The 17,623-nt window shown below is 43.6% G+C and overlaps 1 protein-coding gene across 1 annotated transcript in view; it reads left to right on the top strand.

Moving 5' to 3' along the window:
* The first annotated feature begins 10,812 nt into the window (after window positions 1-10,812).
* The window catches only part of COLGALT2 (collagen beta(1-O)galactosyltransferase 2), a 125,771-nt gene continuing 118,960 nt past the window's right edge, over window positions 10,813-17,623 (top strand). The window contains exon 1 of the mRNA XM_040359797.1: window positions 10,813-11,118. Within this exon, the coding sequence (XP_040215731.1) occupies window positions 10,886-11,118 (233 nt within the window). The 5' untranslated portion in view covers window positions 10,813-10,885. The remainder of the gene's footprint in view (window positions 11,119-17,623) is intronic.

Genomic DNA, 17,623 nt, shown 5'->3' with positions numbered 1-17,623 from the left:
TCGCCAATTTACAAGCCAACCTCAATGCTCTGTCTAATTGGGCGACTGAGTGGCAGATGAGGTTTAATGTTGATAAATGTAAAGTTATGCACTTGGGGGCTAAGAATATGCATGCATCATACATACTAGGGGGAGTACAACTGGGGGGATCTGTAGTGGAGAAGGATCTGGGGGTTTTAGTTGATCATAAGCTCAATAATGGCATGCAATGCCAAGCTGCGGTTTCCAAAGCGAGCAAAGTCCTTTCTTGTATTAAGAGAGGTATGGACTCCAGAGACAGAGATATAATTTTGCCCCTGTACAAATCATTAGTAAGACCTCATCTGGAATATGCAGTTCAGTTTTGGGCACCAGTTCTCAAAAAGGATATCGGAGAACTGGAGAAAGTGCAGAGAAGAGCAACCAAACTGATAAGAGGCATGGAGGAGCTCAGCTATGAGGAAAGATTAGAAGAACTAAATCTATTCACTCTTGAGAAGAGGAGAATTAGGGGGGATATGATCAACATGTACAAATATATAAGAGGTCCATACAGTGTACTTGGTGTTGAGTTATTCACTTTACGGTCAACACTGAGGACAAGGGGGCACTCTTTACGTCTAGAGGAAAAGAGATTTCACCTCCAAATACGGAAAGGTTTTTTCACAGTAAGAGCTGTGAAAATGTGGAACAGACTCCCTCCAGAGGTGGTTCTGGCCAGCTCAGTAGATTGCTTTAGGAAAGGCCTGGATTCTTTCCTAAATGTACATAAAATAACTGAGTACTAAGATTTGTAGGTAAAGTTGATCCAGGGTAAATCCGATTGCCTCTTGGGGGATCAGGAGGGAATTTTTTCCCCTGCTGTAGCAAATTGGATCATGCTCTGCTGGGGTTTTTTGCCTTCCTCTGGATCAACTGTGGGTATAGAGTTGGGTGTATGGGATTGTATTGTGTTTTTTATTTTGTTTGTTTATTTTTTTGTGGTTGAACTGGATGGACTTGTGTCTTTTTTCAACCTGACTAACTATGTAACTATGTAACTATCTGCGACCAGAATAGGTACAGCCACTGGTTGTAATTGAGGTAGCTGACTCGGGGTTCCCAAGGAGGCCTTAAGCTGCTTGAAGCCAGAAGCCAGATCCTGGAGAAATCGCATCACCTGAGTATGATTTGATTCCTGGGTCTCAAGTCTGTGGACTGTGTCCTGCAATGGATCATCTGCAGGTAGTGGCACATTAGCCGGGTCCATGGCTGATCAAACTGTCAGGTCACCTGAGTCCAGGTGACAGATGTACCCCGTTGGGGTCAGGAGTGCACCGTAAGGTAGTGGACCCTACGGCTGACTGCTGTGGATGGAGCTCTAAGTGATTTAGGACAGCAGGTATTCTGGAGCACCAACATGGATCACACTGGAAGCTAGAGCATGAGATTTCCCAGGGCGCCGAATCTAAGAGCCAGCAGTTGTTTACCAGAGGCCACTAGTGGTGGGGTGGGATTTAGCTGCAGTCTGGCTCCAGGTTGCGACCCCCAGGGCCTCCCAGCTCACGCTCACTGTAGAGTACAGGAAGATAGAGGGGAAGTAGCAGACTGCGACAACAAAAGATAGTCAGGAGATAACCAAAGGTCAGGGCAACAAGCAGGTAAGGATAGTCAAGGAACGTACCAAGGTTGGGATATGAAGCAGACAAGGACAGTCAGGAACAGCCACGATTGGTAATTAGAATCAGATGTAAAACACACAGCAAGGAGCACAGGAAAGTCAAACACACAATATTGATCAGCAGGGCTGGCTTGCAGAGCACAGGCTAATATAGTGTTCCTTAATAGGGCCTGGGGCGGAGCCATGCTTTGAGGAGAGATTACTTAAGCAGCCTGGTGAAGGGTGGCTGGTCTCTCAAGCTGAACACATGGAGAGGTAAGCTGACAGACAAACATTACTGCGGATCCATGACAGTACCCCCTTCTTACGAGGCCTCCCCCTCCCCCACCTGGGCTCAGGCTTAGAGGAAAACCTCAGATGAAACCTCCTCAACAGATGAGGCTCAAAGACCTCAGATGAAGTGATCCAAGGCCTCTCCCCAGGACCAAACCCTTTCCAATGCACGAGGTACTGAACAATGCCTCTACAGAGCCAGGAATCCAGAATTTGACTAACCTTGTACTCCTGATTATCCTTAGAAACGTATTTAGGAGCTGGAAATTGAGGCTTTTAGGAATCTGAAGTTTAAAACAAACCGGATTCAGTTTAGAGGTTATAGTGTACGGACCAATGAATCTTGGGGAAAATTTCAGAAAAGGAACACGGAGCTTGATGTTCCTGGAGGAGAGCCAGACTTTGTCCCCTGGCTGTAGAGAAGGTGGTTTACGCCTGCAATGATCGGAAAAGCCTTTGAATTTGTCAACAGCTGCCCGGAGGGATCCATGAACGTCACCCCAAATGGAATTAAAAGACTCCTGAGCCATAGCCAAAGCTAGAATGTCTGGAGAACAGGCCATGGGAAGAGGGTGTTGAGGGTGTTTTCCATAAACTGAAAAAGGGTGTTATCTGAGAACTGGTATTTACATGATTGTTGTGAGAGAATTCTGCCCACGGAGGGATTTGCAAAAAGCTCTCTAAAAACGTAAACGTAAATTGACCGCCTCTGTCTGAAACATTATGAGAAGGAACCCCATGGAGGTGGAAGATTTCTCGAACAAAAATGGGAACCAAATTAGGGCAGAAGGGAGACCAGGAAGATGAACAAAATGAGCCATCTTGGATAACCATTTGATTACCACCCAAATGACTGTATTATTCTCAGACAGAGGGGGATCGGTGATAAAATCAATGGCAATGTGAGACCAGGGCTCCTTAGGAATAGGCAAGGGCATGAGAGAAGTCCAGCAGGAACTTGTGTGGAGGACTTAGACTGAGCATAGACATGACAACCCTTAACGTAGTCTTTGACATCTGAGCAGAGATTAGGCCACCAATAGTGGTGACTGATGAGCAGGAATGATCGGAGGAATCCAGCATGACCTGCCACCTTAGAATCATGTTTCCAACAAAGGATCTTAGCTCTTAGTTCAGTGGGGATGAAGGTCTTGCCTGGAGGAAGTTTTGACTCCAGGGTGGTAGAATGGACAACAATGTATGAGGTCGGAATGATTGGCTCAGGTTCAGGGATGGACTCCTCGTCCAAAGTGTCAAATGACCTAGAGAGTGCATCAGCCTGACCATTGCAGGGACCCAGTTTGTACGTAATTGTGAAATTAAAATGGGAAAAGAAAAGACTCCACCTGGCCTGTCTGGGATTCAGATGTTTAGCATTCTGTAAGTACTGTAAATTCTTATGATCAGTAAAAATCGTTATGGAGTGAGGGGAATCCTCCAACAGATGACGCCACTCCTCTAACGCCAATTTAATTGCAAGAAGTTACGATCACCAATAGCATAATTTCTCTCTGCCTGAGATTTTTTTTTGGAGAAGAACGCACATGCTTGGCTTCTCTTCTCAAATCATTGAAGAAGCATAGCTCCCATCGCCATTGAAGAAGCATCCACTTCAATAAAAAAATGAATCCTTGGGATTAGGTCTCCTCAAGAGAGGTCCAGAGACAAATGCCTGTTTCAGGTCGTGAAATGCAGAGACAGCTTCAGGGGGCCAGCCCTTGGCATTCACACCCTTCTTGGTCAAGGCGCTAATAGGCACAGCAATGGAAGAGTAATTCCTAATGAACTGCCTATAATAACTTGAACCCAAGAAAGTTCTGTGTGGCCTTGAGGCTAGCAGGAAGAGGTCAGTTGGTATTGGCCAAGACCTTTCCAGGATCAATACAAAGACCCAAACTTGAGACAAAGCATCTCAGAAACAGGACCTCAGAACATTCAAAAAGAACATTTCATAATGCTTGTCTCTAGTGGTTTTCCATTATCCGAATCAGATAGTATGCACCTCTAAGATCCAACTTGGTAAAAATGGAGACACCTTTCAACCTGTCGAAATAGCTCAGATATTAAGGGTAAGGGGTATAGATTTTTGATAGTCACAGCGTTTAACCACTTAAGCCCCGGACCAAAATGCAGGTAAAGGACCAGGCCCCTTTTTGCGATTCGGCACTGCGTCGTAAAGCGGTCGACAATTGCGCGGTCGTGCGACATGGCTCCCAAACAAAATTGGCGTCCTTTTTTTTCCACAAATAGAGCTTTCTTTTGGTGCTATTTGATCACCTCTGCGGTTTTTATTTTTTGCATTATAACCAAAAATAGAGCGACAATTAAAAAAAAAATGCAATATTTTTAACTTTTTGCTATAATAAATATCCCCCAAAAATATATAAAAAAAAATATTTTTTCCTCAGTTTAGGCCGATACGTATTCTTGGTATATATTTTGGTAAAAAAAAATCGCAATAAGCGTTTATCTGTTGGTTTGCGCAAAATTTATAGCGTTTACAAAATAGGGGATAGTTTTATTGCATTTTTATAATTTGGCGGCGATCAGCGATTTTTTTCGTGACTGCGACATTATGGCGGACACTTCGGACAATTTTGACACATTTTTGGGACCATTGTCATTTTCACAGCAAAAAATGCATTTAAAATGCATTGTTTATTGTGGAAATGACAGGCTGGGTAGATGTACAGGACGTACCGGTACGTGCATCTGCCAAGCCGTGCCATTCTGCTGATGTATATTTACAGGAGGCGATCCTTAAGTGGTTAAACCTCGATAGTCGATGCAGGGTCTCAAGGTACCATCCTTTTTGGCAACGAAAAAGAACCCTGCTCTTGCAGGCGATGAGGATTTCCAGATGAAACCTCTCTCTAGATTCTCGGTGACATACTGTGACATGGCCTGGATCTCAGGGATGGACAGAGGGTAGGTATGACCCCTGGGCAGAGTTGCTCCAGGAACAAGGTCAATAGCACAGTTAAAGGACCTGTGAGGAGGAAGTACCTCAGTTGATTTCTTGCAGAACACATCCTGGAAATTGCTGTATGCAGCGGGAAGATCAAAAGATACAGATGTGGTAGCAACCGGAAGTCTCTCCTTGGGGGCCACCATGAGAAGGCAGGATGAGAAACATGAGGGACCCCAAGCCAGGATCTGCCCAGAAGCCCAATACATTTGTGGAGAGTGGAGTTGAAGCCAAGGAAGGCCCAATACAATGGGGTTAAGGTCTTGGATAGAATAATGAAGGATATTCACTCCTGGTGGAGTATCCCTACAGACATCTTAATAGGGAGAGTCTGGAATCGGATAGGGACCCGAGGAGAACAGTGCCATCAATTGCCAAGACTACCAGTGGCGTAGTGAGAAGCGAAATGGTAAGCTTCATGGAAGAAGTGTCCCTCCAGTTCATAAAATTGCCAGCAGCCTCGGAATCCAGGTATGCAAAGATCGATTGAAGGGAAGCGCTTACATGAAGGAACCCTAAAAGAAGAAGACGAGAAGGTGATGTTTCTGGGTCCAATACTCTACCTTCCAGATGTATTAGACCCGATCGTTTCCCAGACAAAGCGAGCAATAGTCATGAAAATTATCTTGCCCCCCCAATAGAGACACAAGCCCAGAGTTCTGCGCCTAGCACGTTCTTCGGGGGTTAGCCTGGTCCGACCCAGCTCCATAGGTTCCTCAGCAGGCAGATGATGCTCCACAAGACAAATGAAGGGGAGTTCAGACTGGCTAGGGCCCAGGGAGCGATGGCATCTTTTTTCTAGGGACCTCTCCTGAAAACGAATATCGATCTGGTTACACAAGGAAATTACATCGTCCAGACCGGCGGGGATAGCTCTTCTCGCGTATTCGTCTTTCACTCGGTCAGAGAGGCCATGTAAAAAGGTTGCAACTAGGGCCTCATTGTTCCAGCTCAATTCAGAAAAAGCTTCAAGAAGTCAGACAGGCTGGAAACCACAGGATAATTTTCCCGATAGGGGAACCGCCCAGGCTAAAGCTTTACCGGAGAGGAGGAAAATGACATAGGCTACCTTTGCCCGATCAGACCGGAAGTTTTAAAGGGTGGAGTTCAAAATGAATGGTGCATTGGCTGATGAACTCCCTGCAGGCCTTGGAGTCCCCAGAGAAACGGGACAGAGCTTGCAGTTGTAGTGAATGTGTGGCTGTGACTGCGACAAGAATAGGTACAGCCACTGGTTGTAATTGAGGTAGCTGACTCGGGGTTCCCAAGGAGGCCTTAAGCTGCTTGAAGCCAGAAGCCAGATCCTGGAGGAATCGCATCACCTGAGTATGATTTGATTCCTGGGTCTCAAGTCTGTGGACTGTGTCCTGCAACGGATCATCTGCAGGTAGTGGCACATTAGCCGGGTCCATGGCTGATCAAACTGTCAGGTCACCTGAGTCCATTTGACAGATGTACCCCGTTGGGGTCAGGAGTGCACCATGAGATAGTGGACCCTACGGCTAACTACTGCGGACGGAGCTCTAGGTGATTCAGAGGAGCAGGTATTCTGGAGCACCAACACGGATAATCCTGGTAGCTAGAGCATGAGATTTCCCAGGGCGCGGAATCTAAGAGCCAGCGGGTGTTCGTTAGAGGCCCCTAGTGGTGGGGATGGATTTAGCTGCAGTTTGACTCCAGGTCGCGACCCCCAGGGCCTCCCAGCATAGAGTATAGAAAGATAGAGAGGAAGAAGCAGACTGCGACAACAAAATATAGTCAGGAGATAGCCAAAGGTCGGGGCAACAAGAAGGTAAGGATAGTCATGGAACACGCCAAGGTCAGTATATGAAGCAGACAAGGGCAGTTAAGAACAAGCAAAGATCTGTAACTAGAATCCGATGTAGAACACACAGCAAGGAGCACACGGAAACCAAACACACAAAATGTATCAGCAGGGCTGGCTTGCAGTGCACAGGTTAATATAAAGTTCCCTGATAGGGCCTGGGGTGGAGCCATGCTTTGATGAGAGATTTCTTAAGCAGCCAGGTGAAGGGCAGCTGGTCTCTCAAGCTGAACAGATGGAGAGGTAAGCTGACAGACAAACATTACTGCAAATCCATGACACCATAGACTTTAATGGGGTTCACACCGTTTGGCTTAGATGGTACTGCATCAAATAGGGATGGGCCGGACACCCCCCTGTTCGGTTTGCAGCAGAACTCCCAAACAGAGGGGTGTTCGGCCTATCCCTAGTTGATGCAGTACCATGGGGCACAACACAAAATTAATGCAACACATCCATTCAATTGACTTGAAGAGCACCTGCAGTGCAATACATGCAATGATGCAATTCATCCAAATTCGCTACATTTGAAAGCATTGGTTCATGCATTACCCTGCATTTTGTCTGCATTGGTTTATGGGAAGTTGTATATATCTCTATACGGTGCTGGAGCTTTTTCAGATTTTTAGGGAGATGGTGAACCCGTTAGTGGGATGCTCTTCTCTTTCATGGGAAAATGTGGTTGATCCTGTTACTGGGATATCCTGTGTGAATTTGTGTAAATTAAAGTGGAATATCCTGTGGATTTTTGGTTTCAACACAGATGTATGTTCCAGCTTGTGGTCTGGCTTGCATCCAATTGGGTTTTATTTTAGGGCTGTGGGTTGCTAGCCTACATGTCACTTCAAAGTGCATAAGAGGAAGGCATGTTTATAGAATGTTCACAGAAGTATCCTGGAATTTAAAGCTGAAACTTTGTTACAACTTTGGACTTTTGAGCCCTCACTTGGGTTCTGTTGGCCTGTAAATTAAATCTAGATTTATTCAATCAGAACCACTTTGGTCTTCTCCTGCTTTTTGCACATTTATCACCTTCTGAAAGAGCTACTTATATTTGGAACTCCTCTGTTTGGCCCTTCCTTGATATGACCCAACTTCAGTGTATAGGGAAATCCTTGATGGCTTGGGATTGGGGCCACAGTTGTTAATTACACCGCTATACACCTCTACCTTTATCCTGAAGACACAGCATATATAACTGTGAACACGTAAAGAGTATATTCCATATTTACCACCTGCTACATATAATTTGTACCAGATTAGCTACAACATACTGTATAAAGCATATATACAGTATCTCACATTTTTGCGAATATTTTATTATAGCTTTTCATGTGACAACAGAAATGACACTTTGCTACAATGTAAAGTAATGAGTGTACAGCTTGTATGCTACAATGTAAATTAGTGAGTGTACAGCTTGTATAACAGTGTAAATTTTCTGTCCCCTCAAAACACACACAGCCATTAATGTCTAAACCACTGGCAACAAAAGTGAGTACACCCCATCAAATTGATCTGCATGGCTTTCGTCCCAAAAGGAAGCCTCTTTTTTAAAGATGATGTACAAGAAAGCCTGAAAATAGTTTGCTCAAGATAAGCAGACTAAGGACATGAATTACTGGAACCTGTGGTCTGATGTGACCAAGATAAACTTATTTAGTTCACATGGTGTCAAGCGTGTGTGGCGGCAACTAGGTGAAAAGTACAAAGACAAGCGTGTCTTGGCTACAGTCAAGCATCGTGGTGGGAGTGTCATGGTCTAGGGCTACATGAGTGCTGCCAGGACTGGGGAGCTACAGTTCATTAAGGGGAACCATAAATGCCAACATGTACTGTGACATACTGAAGCAGAGCATGATCCCCTCATTTTGGAGACTGGGTCACAGGGCAGTATTCCAACATGATAACAACCCCAAACACACCTCCAAGATGACCACTGCATTGCTAAAGAAGCTGAGCGTAAAGGTGATGGATGGCCAAGGCATGTCTCCAGACCTAAACCTTATTAAGCATCTGTGGGGCATCCTCAAATTGAAGGTGGAGGAGCGCAAGGTCTCTAACATCCACCAGCTGCATGATGTCGCCATGGAATAGTGGAAGAGGACTCCAGTGGCAACCTGTAATGCTCTGGTGAACTCCATGCCCAAGAGGGTTAAGGCAGTGCTGGAAAATAATGGTGGCCACACAAAATATTGACACTTTGGGCCCAATTTGTACATTTTCACTTAGGGGTGTACTCACTTTTGTTGCCAGTGGTTTAGACATTAAAGCGGGGGTTCACCCTATTAAAAAAAAAAAAAAAAAAAAATTTATTCTACCATTACATTCGGCATCGTAGCGCGAGCTACAGTATGCCGGTCTTACATTTTTTATCCCCGTACTCACTGTGCTATGGATCATTGAAGATTCCGTGGAATGGGCGTTCCTATGGTGAGAGAAGGTGATTGACGGCCGGCCCTGGCACGTCACGCTTCTCCGGAAATAGCCGAAATAGGCTTGGCTCTTCACGGCGCCTGCGCATAGCCTGTGCGCAGGCGCCGTGAAGAGCCGAGACCTACTCCGGCTGTCTTCGGGGAGCGTGACGTGCCAGAGCCGGCCGTCAATCATCCTCCCTCTCCATAGGCACGCCCATTCCCCGCGGGAGTCGGAATCTTCAATGATCCATAGCACAGTGAGTACGGGGATTAAAAATTTAAGACCGGCATACTGTAGCTCGCGCTACGATGCCGAATTTAATGCTATAATGATGTTAAGGAGGGTGAACCACCGCTTTAATGGCCATGTGTTGAGTTATTTTGAGGGGACAGCAAATTTACACTGTTATACAAGCTTTACACTCACTACTTTACATTGTAGCAAAGTAGTAGTAGTCAAAGTTTCTTCAGTGTTATCACATGAAAAGATATAATAAAATATTTACAAAAATGTGAGGAGTGTACTCACTCTTGTGAGATACTGTATATATTTGTTTTTAAAGCGGAGTTCCACCCTAAAAACAAACTTTTTATTAACATCTTGCCTTTAATGTAAAAGAAAACATTTCTTAAAAAAAATGTTTTACTCCCTTTCGTAATCTGCCTAGTTCCTAGTCCGCGGTGGTTCAACTTCCTGTCCTAAGACCCCATTGCCTCCTGGGAAATGATGACACTCATTTCCCAGGAGTTTTTTGGGCATTACTGTGCCTAAAAATCCCAGCATGCACCTCTCTAGGGAAATCCAGGAAGACACCGGAAATGGGCTTCTCATGCCCACAGCTAACCTGGAAACGGCCACAAGATCGCTGAGCAGATATGAGGTAAGTGTTTACACTGTTTTATGTACCGATCGTGTTTTTTTTGATAATTGTAAAAGAATATTAAATGTAATGTATTGTGGATTGCAAAAAAAAAAAAAAAAAATATGCCTGGAATCCCGCTTTAAATAACATTTATAATATTAATAATTGTGTGTGCTGTTGGATACTTCAAAAGTCCACCTTGCTATATATTTTCTGCCTCCTGTTGATGATTTGGATGTGATCAGTTCGCACCATGCAGCGTAACGCAACCAGCAAATGAGCCTTAAAACTACTGAAAGCCGAGGTGATGACAGTACACGGTATCCAGCATTTACAGGTGAATTTGGAAAGATTTTTATTTCATCTAATCTACCAATTACAAAACATTGTGATGTGGTCTGGGAGCATTTCATCAGATCAATTTGCTGATTTCTAAGTGCTGAACTAACGCGAGGCAATTCTTTGACCAGCCAAGTATAGTGGAAATCTCTGTAACATTTTCAGGCACTGCTCCATATTTTCTTAAAGTTCTCATTTATTATTCAGCTTGCTATAAAGATGTCCTGTGTTTGGGTGAAATTCCAGTGGCAGACACCCCCAGCTGCCTGCTCCATGAATACCTTTTTACTATTTAGGGTTTGTAATATATTATTTTTTTAGGCCATTTAACAGAAAAGTGAAGAGATTGTGAATGACATACCCGTGCAATGGATTACGGTGGATTAAACATCACTTTCTGCATGCCTGCAACTGACTCTTCTCTATTTAAACCTTGAGCCCCCACTGGTAGACTCACGCTCTCAAATTTCAGCTCCATCCCCCCCTTGCAATGCCTGTAGAGACTCAGCTCACAGAACACAGTCAGAGCAGTATGCTCATCATCAGCAGACTCTATGTAACATGGCTGCAGTCCCCACTGCTTGTATTTGCTTGCTTCTGCTGCCCTTTTACTTTTCCATTTCATGTGCGACAGGCGAGGAGTTGAATATCGATGAAGAAATTGTTGCTGAATCTCCCCTCCGGAAGCCGAGTGTCCTGATTGCCATCATAGCAAGGAATGCTGCACATACATTGCCCTATTTCCTGGACTGTATAGATAAACTGGATTATCCCAAGAACAGAATTGCTATCTGGTAAGATGACATCACAGTTAAAAATGCATATTCATTATCTCTTAACCTATTTATAATCGAAATATGTACATCTATCTTCTGAGTCAGCCCCATACATTGGCTAACCTTCATTAAAACTTCAGGAATTGCAACTAATTTACATTGGTTTGTCTTGTCTATTTGACCTGGTAATGGAAACTATACAAAAGTTACTATAGTTACTGTGATCTTTAAATCAATGTTGATACACCAATTTTTATGTGCTATCTTCAGAGTAACAGTTGTAATTTTTAACGCCTTGACTACAGTATAACGAGTCTCATCATTTGTTAGTGGAATGTATAGAAGATATGAAGCACGTCCACCAGTAGTGTAGGGGGATTAGGCTTTCGAGACTTTTTTGATCGGCTATTTGTACTTGTATGTAATCAGTCTATATATTATATTTTATTTCCCTGATTTTCTACCAACTATAATTCATAACAAAGTGTCATTCTGCCCAAAGTTATTTAATAAGATTTCAGCTCTCTGTTTTCCAAGACGTATAGAAAGGACAAGCTGGCATCTCATTGGTTACAGCGAGCTGAATCTCTCATCTTTTGCTGCATTTTTTTAAAATAAATCCCCTAGAAAGTCTGTTACAGGGTACCACAGTTAAGTGTGATTGATGTGTGCACACTGTATCGTGAGATGCATTGTGATGTTTGGAGAGGGCAAAAGAGAGGGTAAAGGCCTGGCTTGAACTTCAAGCTGCAATTTGCGTACATTGGCTACGCTGGTTCCGAGGCTCATGGGGTGCACAGGTCCAGTTTCTCAAGCCTAAAATGTATCTTATGGCACCTTGCTGCTTGCAAGGGTCAGTTTAAAGCCCAGACAAAAACTACAGGAAGTGCATGGAGTGCTAAGATATCCTCCTGGTTGGCACAGCAACAGCAACAAAGGCTTGTTTCTTTAGTAGAGTGCAGAAAGTGTAGAATATCTTTCAGGTTTTTATTGCCATCTGTGCCTGCCTGGCCCAGTGACAACATTTCTTGTGCTGGTGTCAGAAGGATCAGAATGTGAGAGTTAAGCTGTCCACAAACTAGTATATCTTCAAACAATCGTATGAAAATTCAGTTATTCAATGATAAGAAAAATATTGGTCGTAAGTACTTCAAATTGTGCTTTATATATTTAATTTTCAAATAAATTGACTTTTCTGACCAAAAACCACATACATTATAGAAATAAATCCAAGTTTTCCATCCTGTTCCATTAAAGTTTCTCGTCACTGCGGTCAAAAACAAATGCCGATTCTACCCCATTAATGATTTTAAATTTGAAAAAGGAGAAATTTTGAACACAATTCTACTAGTGTATCTTTCATCTCCTAATGAGGAGGACACAGACAGACATAAAAACTCAGACTTTTGCCCACTATACCAAAAGCTTGACTGATGTTGGGCTTTATACAGTTCATCCTGCATGTATGTATGTGCAAGACAATGTTGTGTAGTTGTAGCTCTGCCATGTAATACCTGTCCACAACACAGCTAGCCCATGAGTAGTCATGTGACAAAAAATTACTTTTTTAGAGGGAAACTTTAAAAAAAATTGTATGTGGATGCTCACTTTACATTAGATTTTAGACCTTCAGTCTAAAATCATACTTCAATCCACTGCAACCATTTGAAAAGGAATTTTTTTTCTGTTTGTTCATTTTTTTTATTTATTTTTTGTTCTGGTTCCATCCTCACCACAATTTTCACCTAGATAAGAATGACATGTCCCTGCTCCTGCAGCCTCCTGGAATATCCCTGTCACACATTCATTCGGGAGTATGGGGACAGAGCAGCCAGTGGACAGGCCTGCATTCATCAGTGGGCCCTGGCTGCCTGAACCCCAAATAAGCAGCCAGTTCCTGATGACTAAGGAGGAACAAGATGGCTGTGTGGTCTGAATTATCTGCAGTAGACAGAGGGCTAAAGTCTGCAGTCAGCGGACATCACAGAGCCAGTGTTCTGCCAAAATGAGCAACCTGGCATAATGGGCAACCCGCGTCACTTCCTGTGACGTGGAATCAGCTGTATCGCCAAACCACACTCAGTGTGCATATGCAACGCTTCATAAATGCCTTCTATGGCTGACGTCGGTGCACACAGGAATTAGCCTGACAAAATTCTCAAACTGACTACTGCGCACGGCAGAAATCAACTAACACTTACGAAAGAATACGAAGCAAACAAACTTACTGCACAGGTTGCTCATTTTGTCAGAACACCACCTTGTAGATGTAAATTTACAATATTTAAGAAGATAAGCTGACTGAATTGCTGAAATTAGTGGACAAATTCAAAACAGGGTTTGGTGTAGCAAGAAGTCCGCTGCCTGGCCTTCTTAGTTTAGGTGTGATGAGGTTGAGTGTAAGGTGTGCCAAGATGGGCTTAGCAACGTAAATCTTGTAAGTGTTAGTTGATTTCTGCCGTGCACATGCGCAGTAGTCGGTCGAGCATTTTGTCAGGCAAATTCCTGTGTGCACCGACTTCAGCCAGTGAAGGCATGTATGAAGCTTTGCGCCTGCGCTGTGAGCACAGTTTGGCGATACAGCTGATTTCATGTCACAGGAAGTGACGCAGGTTGCACGTTCTGCCAGGTTGTTCATTTTGTCAGAACACCGGTCCAGGCTCTGCAGGGATCCCCACAATAAGGGGTTGGCTCAGCTTCTCAGCACATTGCTGAGAGCCTGAGCCAGTACCTCCCGCCCCCTCCACATCAAAACATCTTAGGAGTGAATTTGTTACTTTTATATGTGTCACTTTGGAATAGTAGTGTCACATTGGAATAGTGATGTTACCTTATGAATTTAGATTTTTCTTTTGGATTTATGATGTTGGTACACATATGACATTTATTTTTGATAATATTATGATCCTTTGTATTGGGATACATATAACCAAGAAATGGTGCAGTGTCGAGCAGCAATCAAGTGAACGAGGGCTTAAAGAGGTTGTAAAGGTTCGTTTTTTATTTTCTAAATAGCTTCCTTTAAGCTAGTGCATTGTTGGTTTACTTACCTTTTCCTTTGATTTCCCTTCTAAATTTTATTTTTCTTTGTCTGAATAACTCACTTCCTGGTCCACGAATCTTGACCCCATCATCCGAGTCGTTCTGGCTGGGTGTTAGTCAGCGTGCTCGCCCCCTCCATTGGGACTACATCCCTGCGTGGAGACATTCTGTTTGGCAGAATGGAGGCAGGGGATATGTGGGCATGTCTATGTGTTAATGCCTGTGTTGGGGAGGCGGGAATGGGCGTGTTAAATGGGCGGCGTGTGAACATGCAAGCCTGAAAAAGAAACGAGAACTATGCTCGTTCTCGTTAGGTGGCATGGCGAAAAAGCGGCAATGCGCATGCGTAATGCTGCTAAGCCTCAAGGGAAATGTAGTTTCTTTGATGCCGTGACGTCGCTTTAGTGAACGCGCTCCGAAACCCGGAAGTAGAGGAGAGAATAGAGAGGAAACGATGAGGACGAGAAATAGTATACTAATTTAACAGATATTTTAAACAAAAATAAACAAAAATAACAAATATATTCAATATCTGTATAGCACAGAGATCACTTATAGGATAACATTTTTTAACTTTTACAACCCCCTTAAGGTGAAGGAAAATGTAACAGGAATACAACAGTCTAAAAATTCCCTATAGGGTAGAGATAATATGGACACATATCTCAGTGTGTATCACATACACAATGTCATAGTATCTTGACGTGTTTCTTATTGACTTTGTTTCATTATTTATTTCCCTGCATACGTGCTCCTGATGAGTGGCTTAAGCATTGCCGTGCATGCGCATTAGTGCGCACAGGCAACTGTGGGCGCCCGTGTGCGCGAGCACGCATTGTGCAGAAACTAGTAGTTCTCTTACAGCCCTTTAAGAGGTTTAGGATGTTGGGAGGTGGAGTGGGGTTTATGATCATATGTCCCGGCGCAAAGAGGTTAATAAGGCTTTAGGGGCCTTATAACTCTGTTGTTGTTTTTATATAATTTCTGTCTATATAATCCCTAACAATGAACTTCAGTTATTTGCTCCCTTATGGTCTGATACAATTGAAAGCCTTTAGGTATATGTATTCCATAGGTGCTAAAAACATCTGTTGATCATACAAGATGTCCAGTGAACTCCTAACTTTCTGTGTACTCTGCTTGTGCTGCACTGGAATCTCAAGCAGTGTTTTGAGCCCTTCCTAGTTCACCTCTGTGGACCACAGAAACCTCCCCCTTATGTTATAGGGAATGAGGAGAGGGGACGTTGTTCTGTAATCCAAGTCAGTAGCAGGCAGTCTAGGGATACAATACCTTTTTTCCATAGCTATAGTACAGTGTGTATTTGTTTTGTCATCCTAGGACAGATATTGTGTTCCTGGCAGGATCACAAAGTAAAAATAAAGAAAAAAAAGCCTGAAAAAGGAATACAGCCACCACATCTAGGAACCGCTGAGCTGCAATATATTACATTTTTTTTCTTGGGATTAGGTAGACTTTAATGGGGAGCCTAAAGGAAGAAAAGGAAACCTTACCTTTGCTGACAATCCTGTGAACATACAACATTGCATACAATGGTGTAAGGAAACACCACCCTTGGCTAACTGAATCATCAGTAAAGAAAATTAGAATTCCTTTACCGGGCCTTTAGGCTATACCTCTGTACACCTATTGGGCCTTAGGCAGGTAATTCAGTTCTGAACTAACTAATAGCATGCGAGTGCGGAAACAAATTGTGATGGGGAAATGCACATGTAGAAGCAGAAAACAGATGTACCCGACAGCAAAGGGACTTCTAAACATTTCCTTGTATTTTATATGTACATAATGTACTGTGATGTACAAGCTTTTTATTATTTATTTCTTGTTTTAAATTAGATCTTTGTAAAATAAAATTACTTTTGATTTTTAATTCAATTAAAATCAAATGAATTAAACAATCGGTACCTGAAAGGTCCCATCTTGGATCTTTATTTACAGTTCCTGGTATTGTAAACAGAAACATACTATCGCATAGCTAGTATAAAAGTAAACATTTGCTTTCCACAGGTGTAACCACAAAAGTAAAATACATCCATAGCCAAAACTTTTTTAGTTTTTGATAAAGTAGGAAAGGGTTGGGCTGTATGAGATGGGGACAGTGTGACCAGTGGACAGGATAATATTCATTTCAGTCCCTCCCTTTGTGCTTAGTAATTTGCTATGTTCTGAATAATGGACTTCTGGGACCTTCACATCTTGGTACAGCTTTGTTTTGGCTCAAGGGCCTGGTAGTATTGGTGCCAAACCTTTGAAGGAGGTCTCTAAATTTTCAGAAAAAAATAAGTTATGTTTGGGGATAAGGTTGGGTTTAGGTTAGATTAGGTTTAGGTTAAACTTATGTATCACTACTCCCGAAGGAGCTCCTGTTTTGTTTTGGTTGGCATGTTACCTCGTGTTTCTCTGATGTCTAGGGGTGTTTGGTGAAAGTTGTAGTAACGGAATGTCCACGACAGGTGTCTTTTTCTGTGCTCTTTATTACCCAGCTGGGTTAAAACAATAAAACTTGGTGAAGAGTAGAGGTTCAGAAGAAATGAAGATAGCAGATCCAGATGTCAGTAATAGGGAAACAGTCCTGCTCCCATATGTAATGTTTCTTTCAACACTCCAGCCTGAGTGGGTGTAGCACACCTGGACAGGCCTCTCTCACCAGCCTGACAGCCAGAATGTCACTCGAACCTTAGGAAAAAAAGTCTCTGCCACAGACCCTCCTGATAATTAAACAACGGAGATAATCCTCCTTAGCAGACTTGACACCTGGATCTCCTTCAGGTAGTTTTGAATTAGGGTACCGACTGACAGGTGGCCAACATCCAGCCTTTCAGTGTCCGGTTCCCCTGGTCCCCAACGGATTGTCAGGCCTCTATCAGAATACCAGCCTCTCTTGGTTCTCCTCAGGCAGACTCTCCACCGTATGGCCTCCTCCAACTGGACGGACGACCCAGGACCTTCTTAGGTGGGACCCAGTCGATTACTGAGTCCCCAAGTGGCAGATCAATTGCTCCGGGCCAACGTGGTCCCGAAGCAAGGATCCTTGGGTTGCATGCGCATCCCTGGCCCAGAAAGCCATTCGCCAGTGCAGCGTGAAGTGGCTACCCTAAAGGTGGGCGCCACACAAGGAGAGACCCAGGAAAATGGTGTCTGCCTCATAAATACTCTCTCCCAGCATGCACAGCGAGGCCAAACCCTCCTGATAGGCTGCTGGGCAAGAGTACCCAATCCTTAACTCAACTGCTGCCACCTGCCGACCTGTGGTGATATCAGCACCCCAGAAATGACAGAATGGACCCACAGCACAGCCAAAGCTGAGACAGAGACCCAAATTCGAACAAATCAACATGGTCAGAGTTGACTAACTCTCTGACCCCCTCTAAATTTAACATAGCACCGGTTCTGGAAGTAACCAGGCGCTACACTTATATTTGAGTTTAAGGGTACTTTATATACAAATTTGCAAAAGGCT

Source organism: Rana temporaria, chromosome 7, assembly GCF_905171775.1.
Source record: "Rana temporaria chromosome 7, aRanTem1.1, whole genome shotgun sequence".
Classification (NCBI taxonomy): domain Eukaryota; kingdom Metazoa; phylum Chordata; class Amphibia; order Anura; family Ranidae; genus Rana; species Rana temporaria.
This window is presented reverse-complemented; position numbering and strand designations above follow the sequence as displayed.